Source organism: Drosophila teissieri, chromosome X, assembly GCF_016746235.2.
Source record: "Drosophila teissieri strain GT53w chromosome X, Prin_Dtei_1.1, whole genome shotgun sequence".
Lineage (NCBI taxonomy): Eukaryota > Metazoa > Arthropoda > Insecta > Diptera > Drosophilidae > Drosophila > Drosophila teissieri.
In genome coordinates this window covers 6,741,732-6,750,549 of record NC_053034.1, presented here as the reverse complement: position 1 = coordinate 6,750,549, position 8,818 = coordinate 6,741,732, and the positions used below count along the sequence as shown (strand labels likewise).

Sequence of the window (8,818 nt, the reverse complement as noted above, 5' to 3'; positions counted from 1 at the left end):
CCAAGTAAAAACATCAGAAGATAATCATGATAATCAGGGACTACTTTCCTGAGCTTCACTATAGTTAATTGATGTTTGTAAATATTTTCCTGATTTATTTGTAAGACTCGAATGGTGATTATTGGTTTTTTCCTAATACCTCCACATAAAGAACAGCATTTTTCTCACTCTAGCAAGGACATAGCAAGGACATGGTCAATCAATATGGGAGTCTTTGCAATTAATTAATCATATCAGCCAAGTGCTATCGCCAATTAATTTAGCACCGTGTCCACCGTCCACTGATGTCCAGGTGACCAAAGTCCTGTCGCGTTTTCACCAACGACCATTCAATCATGCGCCTCGCTATCCTGTGGCTGTGCTCCGGCTGCCTTCTGCTGGGTATTCCGCCTGGGATGTGGTCCTGGGTGCGAGCACAGGCCACTGGTCGAGATCTGCTCCTCGCGCGGATGGGCAATCCGCAGCAGGAGCTCAACACCAGACGCCTGGCGAATGCCTCAAGTTATCTGACCAGGAACTACATTGCGGACAGGATCAACACGCTGGTCGTGCGACAGAGCTGTGTGGAGTGTTCCGACGAGCTGACCCACCGCCAGCGACAGCTGGTCGACCAGATCCTGGCCAGCCTCGCGCCGGACCTCAGTGTGCTGCTGCACAAGAGCACTGCGGAGGAGATCATCTGGGAGTACACACTGCTGGTGGCCAACAACCACAACACTTTCAGGTGAGACACAACCCACTTCCGACCTTACTATATATAGATGTTCTTCCTTATATTTTTTTATGGGAACTCAAAATATTATATTTATTTGCCAGGGGTCAGGGCCTCAGCTTTCCCGACGAGCTGCTGGAGCGCGAGTTCTTCTGCATCGTGGTGGTGTCGGAGATCCAGAGTCGCCAGTTTGTCAAGCAGACCGTTGAATCGATTGTGCGATACAATCTGCAGACGCAGTTCGTCAACGTGGTGGTGCTGGCTCAGCTGGAGGACGGCACGGTGGCCACCTACAGCTACAAGATCTTCAAGGGCAACTGCAGGCCGGGCATTACGGTGCGGCAAATCAATCACTTCGACAGGATCACCGGGGAGCCGCAACAGCACATGCAGGACCTGTATCCCGTGCGGAATGGCCACTTGGGCGACTGCCCGGTCAACGTGAGCGCCACCCACCTGCCGCCCCACCTGATCTACAAGCGGTACAGCGAGCACCCGCCTCCACCCGGCAACGAGTCCATTCCGGCTGAGGATCTGTCCGGCATCGACTGGGATATGCTGCAGCTGCTGGCCAAGGTGCTGCGGTTCCGCATCCAGCTCTTTATGCCCCAGGAACCCAGCCAGATCTTCGGCGAGGGCAACGTTACCGGCTGCTTCAAGCAGGTGATTCAAAACAGAGTATACATCAGTCTCAGTCAGTCTACATCAGTCCATTCCAGCTGGCAGATGGCGTCGTGTCCATAGCCATTGGTGGCTTGAGTGGCTCGGACAAGCGGCGATCGCTGTTCTCCAAGTCCACCGTGTACCACCAGAGCCACTTCGTGATGGTGGTGCGCAGGGATCGGTACTTGGGGCGCTTTGGCCCGCTGTTCCTGCCGTTTCGCGGCAAAGTGTGGGGCGTGATCATCGCGATGCTGCTGCTGGCCGTGCTGAGCACCTGTGCGCTGAGATCCCGTCTGCGTCTGCGGCATCCCATGGAGAATCTCTTTGTGGTGATTGTGGGCAATCCCATACCCGAGCAACGGCTGCCCACCAGGGGATTCCTGCGCTACTTGGTCGCCAGCTGGATGCTACTCACCCTGGTGCTGCGGTGTGCCTACCAGGCGCGACTCTTCGACGTTCTCCGCCTCTCGCGGCACCGCCCGCTGCCGGAGGATCTCAGTGGCCTGATCAGGGACAACTACACCATGGTGGCGAATGGGTATCATGACTTCTATCCGTTGGAACTCACCAGCCGCCAGCCTCTGGACTTTGCGGCCCGATTCGAGCGGGTTCAGAGGGCGGCTCCGGGCGAGAGGCTGACCACCATCTCGCTGATGAGCAACCTGGCCTTCTGGAACCACCAGCACCGGAACATCAGCTGTCTGACCTTCGTGCGCCAGCCCATCTACATGTACCACCTGGTCATCTACTTTCCCAAGAGATACTTCCTGCGGCCAGCCGTCGACCGGAAGATCAAACAGCTGCTGAGCGCCGGTGTGTTGGCCCACATCGAGCGGAGGTACATGCAGTTCGAGGGCAACCAGAATGTGGCTTCTAATGACCCCATTCTCCTGCGGCGGATCACCAAGCGAATAATGAACGGGGCGTACCGCATCCACGCACTGGTGCTTGTCGTGGCCACCGGGACCTTCGTCCTGGAGTTTCTGGCGCGGCGCGGAAATGGCCGACTCAGACGCTGGATGGAGTGGATGCATCAGCCGTAGAAAAGTCACTTAAAACATATTTTTTTGTTGTGCTAAATCCCTAAATATAATCACTGATTTGCAGTGAGTTTAAAAATATAGTTGGCTGACTAACCAAATGGTAGTAACTTAAAGCTAGTTCGTTAATAGTCAATGCCGCACTTGCTAATTTGTTAATCTTCGGAGGGAACGAGCCACGAATCAGCCAGATGTTCCTCCTGCTCAATATCCTGGCTGCCTTTCGGTGTCCTTTGGTGTCCTTTGGTGTCCTTTGGTGTCCTTCGGTGTCTTTCGGCGATGGTGGGAACCTAAGTGGTTGGCGCGTAAGCCAGACATGCTGCACTTAGATGGATTTTTGTGCGGTGGCCGGCTGGGCTTAAAAATTGATTTAAGACTTGTAATGCAGCCGCTGGATGGTTTCCTTTTTTTTGGGGGGGTTTCCAACCACCACCCCCCCTCACCCCGCCGGTAGTTGGCTGCTCCACTCTTTGCCACTCGGCACCACTCTTAGCCATGTGTGAGCAGCAGCAACTGGCCAACTGGCCGAGCGGCACGGAGCGGCACTTGAGTTAAGCTGTGCAAACGTTTGCATAATCACGTTCCAATTTAAATTGCTCTATTTGCCGGGATGCCACCCACCCACTCATCTCCCATCCTCCATCCTCCATGGCCCATCTTTGGCCAGCCAGTGGGCGTGGCCCATCGTTGTCGCCTCTTTCGAATTGGAAAATCCGAACCACTTTTATTAGCCGTGGGTGGTGTGTACATACATATGTACATACAAATGTATGTATGAATGAACCATCTGTTTGCGGAGTCGGAGCAAAAATGGGATTCCGTTTTTACTTGGTCGCTATCCATCTGTGTGTCCACTCTTCAAATCACTGTTTCCTGTGTCGGTGCGTAAACAAAGGGCAACAGTTGATAGTTTGTGTGGGCAAAAAAAGCCCATCGATGCGATTTACATAGCATGCATATGGGCAGCAAGGAATTGCAATGTTTTCGGGATTAGGACGAGGTGAAGACATTCTTCGGTCCACTTCCAGATGGGGCTAGCAATACGAATGTGCATTCATTTTTGCTCCAATTAAACGTTGCTTATGGAAACAAATATTCAAATATTTAAGCTATAAAGGTGCAGCTCAAATGCAGCTGGTAATCAAAGCAAGTGCAGCTTTGGCTTTGCTTAAACGCTGGACTTGGGCAAATTGGTGGCTTAAAGTTCATACAATTTACATTTTACTGATTTACTTTACTTTTCGTTATACTTCTGCAATTCATTATTCACACGTGCAATTTGAAAATGTGTTATTTAAGCGAGCATATGCCTGTAATGCTCGTTTCAGGCTAAGCACTAATCAATTTGCTGCAACTATCAATTTATACATTTCACACAATTTGAAGCTACGGTTTTTCACGGCCAGAAGTTGCACTTCTCATCCTTGATGATCGGCTCGCCGCTGACGCCGTCGTCCTCCTTCTGTTTGGGCGGAAACACGCGCATTCCGATGCCAGGATTCTTCTGCGTGTTGTGGAACTTCATCATCAGCATGTCCCAGTCGTAGATGAGCCCCGGCCGCAGGTTGAGTCCATTCCGCAGCATCCTGAACATGCGGCAGAAGAAGTCGTAGTCGGGCTGGTCGTAGAATCCCATGCCGCGGCAGTAGTTAAGGTACATGGTGAACTCGCAGGGAAAGCCCTCGCAAAGGACCTCGATGCTCACCGAGATCTTCTTCTCGTGTATGCGCTCGTACTTCTGCTGCTTGGTGGACGCCTTCAAGTCCTGCCACGGCAGCGAGCCCCGATTGAAGTACATGAGCACATAGCCCACGGCCACCATGTCATCCCTCCGGGCGGACTCGACGCCCGCATGGGCGCCAATGGAGGCGTAGCGGGCGGTGCCCGTGAGCGAGCGCTCCTCGCGATACGGTATATGCACACCGGTGGTTATGTCCAGGAACTTCTTGGACAGCCCGAAGTCGATGAGGTACACCTGCTTGGACATGGTGCCCAGGCCCATCAGGAAGTTGTCCGGCTTGATGTCGCGGTGCAGGAAGCCCCGGTTATGGACGTACTCCACCCGGCGCAGCATCTGCTCGGCCAGCAGCAGCACGGTCTTGATGGTGAAGGCGCGCTCGCAGAACTGGAAGAGCCTCTCCAGCGACGGACCGAGCAGGTCCATCACCATCGCCTGGTAGTGCTGCTCCTTGTGGAAGTACCGAATCCGCGGCAGTCCGGGTGCGGGCCGCAGGGCGCGGTAGATGCGCCTCTCGTAGTTCAGCTGCGGATGGCGCACCTTGCTGCTCTCCACCTTGATGGCCACCCGCTCGCCGCTGTGGATGTAGATGCCCAGGTAGATGTCGCCAAAGGATCCGCAGCCGATCTTGCGCACCACCTTGTAGTTGCCGATTCGCACTTCGCGGCTTTGCGAGGAGCGCAATCGTTCCATGGTCTTGGCTTCTTGTCCAATTCAATCAAAATATAACTCCTAAAGGTAAGTAAGGTATGAGCACATCGAAGAGTACTGTGACTGATCTAGTAGCTTGAATTTAACGACAAATAATGACTTTAATCTAGAAGCAGACTATTTTCCAGAGAGAGAACCCTTGAATTAAGCCCATATTGAATTAAACCCAAGCTATCTGTATGCCATTTAACAATAGTTTCTTAAAGCGCGATTAGTTTGTAATCCGATATTAAGTATCCGCCCTGTTGATCGCATCTAAGGTCTGCGCTTTAACTGCGATTCAACCAAATGCGAGCCCCATCCAATCCTTTAATGTGCCATCCTGCCCGGGCTGTTAGTAGCGTATGTGAGTGTGTGTGTAAGTGTGTGTGCGTGTGTGTACTTGTGCGTATCGATTATCCTGGCAGACGGCGGCATCCGTAGACGGAGACACAAATGCACAAGTGAGGAGCTCAGGAACTGGGTATGGAGGGCCAAGTGGTGGCGACGAGGACGGATCAACTAGCCAGTAATAATGTCTTTCGCTGACATTTGACATTTTGGCTATATATCACTCACATTGTGACAACTGGCAACTTGGCATTCAAATATAGCAGGAGCGCCAGTAGCCCCAGCCCGGCTCTCAGATGTTTAAGAACAATAAATTTGTGGGCCTTCGGCTCGTTCCCGTGCGTGTGCCATCTCCATCTCCATCTTCTCCAACTCCCCGATATATGTAACCCCGATTCGCCCATGCCCCGTAATACACCCACCGTATACGAGTATGTATGTATGTATGTATGTATATCCTGCTGGCAAATTTCAGTTCGGGAGCAGCCTTACGGCCTCACAGCCTGCAAACCCAATGACAAGACGGAAGCGACATATTTGAACTGGAATGAAGCGGGATTGAGGCTGCAGCCGGGTCCATTATCATCATCAGTGCAGTGAGAAAAATTAGATGGAATATATACGACTCTGGGGTATAATTCATCAGAACTAGGCAAAAAATGGTCATACAGCTATAGAAAAGTGTGTTTAGTGAAGCTAATTGCCAATGCTAACGACCCAAATCAATATTAGGTGGATATTAGGAAAATAATTTTTGGCCGAATTTTCGCATTTTTTGTAAGGGGTACCATCATCAAAATTTGCAAAAAATGTGAAAAAATAGAGTCCCCATTTTTGAACACAGTTCGATTGGAAATTTAATTACGAGCTCAACGAGGTATTACATTCCATATTTGGACCACTATTTCGAATGCTGTGAAAAAAATTGTGAAAACAAAGTTCGCAAAAAAACAAAAAAAACGATTTTCGGCAAAAATGCAATATTTACAATTGGTATTTTCTGTATAACTCGGCTAAAAATGGTCAGAAAGCTAAAAAAATTACAGTTTTTTACTTCTAATTACCAATACCAACCATCCAATTCACTTTTTGACCGACTTGGTTAAAATAATTTTTGGCCAAATTTTCGCATTTTTTGTAAGGGGTACCATCATCAAAATTTGCAAAAAATGTGAAAAAAATAGGGTCCCCATTTTTGAACAGAGTTCGATTGGGAATTTAATTACGAGCTCAACGAGATATTGGATTCCATATTTGGACGATTTTTTCATTTTGAAAATCCTTTCCTTTCCTCAAGAAAACGAGTTTTTGAAGAAATTTGATATCTATTATGGTCTTTGCTTTTATAACTCGGCTTAAAATGGTCAAAAAGATGTAGAAATAACCATTTTGGTTGCTACTCGCAAATGCGAGTCATTGTATTATTTTTATAGGTAATTTTGGATATATTTCTTGGTTTCAGTGTAGAGGCGTTAAGCAGAGGATGAGCTGGCAGCCGGGCATTTACATCATAACATGGCCGCCTGATGGATAGACAGATAGTCAGGCATTAGCATTAGTGGCCACCACCGTCGGTATTTCGATGATGATGGTCATAATGAGGATTGGCTGCGATGATGAAGACGATTTGGATGATTACGATGATGGGCAGATGATGATGATGCTTCTGTTCCTATCGCCTGGCTGTGTACTCGGCTTCGGATTCAGATTCAGATTCAGTAAGCGATTCGCTGCAATCCGACTCCGATTCAGCTCCAAACTCAAAGCTAGATACTCCGTCTTGGCGTGCGGATTTTGGGTGGGCGTGGCCGGCCATGATGTTGAAACATGCGGGTAAATTATCTTTTCATTTCCATCAACGTCGTCGTAGTCGTGGCTTTACTGTGCCTGTGCCTGTAACTGTTGTTGTCGTGGAAATTGCCACTTCCACTCGCCTTGCCTACTCCAACTTCCATTGCCACACACCTCCTTCCCTGCTACTTGTAGTTACAATGGCAACACATTCGGGAAATCGGGGGATTGAAATCGCCACTGAATTGTTTGGCTTTCTCTGTTTTCTTTTCCTCCCAAAGTATTGCGACTCATTAAAATGGAACTGGAGCCATTTAGGGGACGTCTAGATCTCGAAACTGAATAATTGTAATGATATGCTAGAGGTGCTAAAACCTGTTAAATTTCCCTACCAAATAAATACAAGTGATATTGTTCTGGTAGCAACATCTTGAGGTTATATAAAACAATTGCAATGGCTTTAATTGCAATTGCAAATACGTAGATGCAGTTGACCCTGTCGTGGCTGCAGTTCAATATCCGTTGGAGCGATAGCTTGTCCGGGTGCAAATGAGTATTAATGAATATGAAAGTTATCCTCTTTCCTCTGCCGAACGGACGAACGAACTAACTTGCCAACGTGCCGAGAACAAACGTGACAAAAGTTTATGTATAGCCAGCCGGCAGTTGCACAGGCAAGTGAGAGAGAGACGGATTGCATGGCCGAGAAAGAGAGCGCATTAGCAGGGCCGAGAGAGATGGGAAGATGGCGCTGAAGTTGGATGAACAACAAACAGCAAAATATAAATGACTTTAATAGCTCATCAATGATTCAGGCGGAAATCCGGGCTGTCCAAGTGCAGTCGGTTTATTGGATACCGGAAAGGCATTATTTTGCTCTCTCTCTCTCTCTGTCTATTGCCCACTCTGACTCTATCTCGCTCTTCCTGCACAACCCGTCCCGCTCTATTTGTGTTTTTGTTTGATTGTGCTGACTGGAGTAGTCTGTCTGACTTTCTGGTCTGGGGCTTGTGGATCGAAGCTGCGGGGTGCGGGGCTTCTGTCTGCTTAGCTGCAATGATTTTCACGCTGCCTCCGAAAAGTATGCAACAAAATTTGCATATTGTTTTGCTCCTGCATTTTGCCCCTGCAATTTGTCCCGCTCCCTGTTTTCACCACCCATCCCTCCCCTCCCCACCCCCTCCAACAGCTCATCATCTCCTGTTGCACGTGGAGAAAAGGTGGGCCAACATCACTTGTCCAAAATCACTTACAGAGATGTCTGAAAGTGAGGAAAACTCTATTTTATATGCGGAATTTCGACAATTTCCCCCTTTTTCACAACACACCAAGCAAGTAGGCTCCGGTTTCGCACAGTGCTCTTTGGCATATGCCGCCCATTTGCATTCGTGTCCAAGTCAACTCTCACTTCAATTGCCCCCACACCTTTTACACCTGTTTTGCAGGTGTGTGTGTGTGTGTGTGTGTGTGTGTGTGGTGTGTGTGCATTTGCATCATTATTATCATCATTATAGATGGCACATGGCCAGTTTCCCCCATTGGCCATGTGACAGTAGCCGCTTGGCTTTTGTGTCTCATTTATTATGCAAATCCGAGCCAGGGGTCGAGAACGAGGCGTGTGGCAGGCGTGGGGTTAAGTCCGGATGAAGGGTGTGCAGATGTGCAGATGTGCGAGTGGAAATGGGGACAGTATCCTTTATTCCTTGGCCGATTGTCCGATGGTCCGGACTGGTCAAAGAGTTCAAGTTTTGCAACAATTATGCCGCAATAATCATCGATGTGTTGCAGTCTTGTATGCGCCGTGTATGCGCCGTGCCATTTGCCCAGAAACAA

At 49.1% G+C, this 8,818-nt stretch overlaps 2 protein-coding genes across 2 annotated transcripts; one reads left to right on the top strand and one right to left on the bottom strand.

The window, feature by feature from the left end:
- The first annotated feature begins 335 nt into the window (after positions 1 to 335).
- On the top strand, positions 336 to 2,418 carry LOC122624089. Its single transcript, XM_043803527.1, has 3 exons — positions 336 to 724; positions 817 to 1,375; positions 1,432 to 2,418. Exons 1-3 carry the CDS (start codon positions 336 to 338, stop codon positions 2,416 to 2,418), a joined length of 1,935 nt encoding a protein of 644 aa, XP_043659462.1.
- Positions 2,419 to 3,659: 1,241 nt separating this feature from the next.
- LOC122624153 (casein kinase I) lies at positions 3,660 to 4,939 on the bottom strand. The gene has a single exon (XM_043803596.1). It carries the CDS (start codon positions 4,844 to 4,846, stop codon positions 3,812 to 3,814), a length of 1,035 nt encoding a protein of 344 aa, XP_043659531.1. The 5' UTR covers positions 4,847 to 4,939; the 3' UTR covers positions 3,660 to 3,811.
- Between the last annotated feature and the right edge of the window lie 3,879 nt (positions 4,940 to 8,818).

What these genes read in the sequence shown, in the direction of transcription:
- LOC122624089 (XM_043803527.1), top strand. Translation starts at nt 336, where the DNA reads ATGCGCCTCGCTATCCTGTGGCTGTGCTCCGGCTGCCTTCTGCTGGGT. An exon ending in AACAACCACAACACTTTCAG is followed by an intron (nt 725 to 816) that starts GTGAGACACAAC and finishes TTTATTTGCCAG; the next exon opens with GGGTCAGGGCCTCAGCTTTC. An exon ending in TTACCGGCTGCTTCAAGCAG is followed by an intron (nt 1,376 to 1,431) that starts GTGATTCAAAAC and finishes AGTCCATTCCAG; the next exon opens with CTGGCAGATGGCGTCGTGTC.
- LOC122624153 (XM_043803596.1), bottom strand. Translation starts at nt 4,846, where the DNA reads ATGGAACGATTGCGCTCCTCGCAAAGCCGCGAAGTGCGAATCGGCAAC.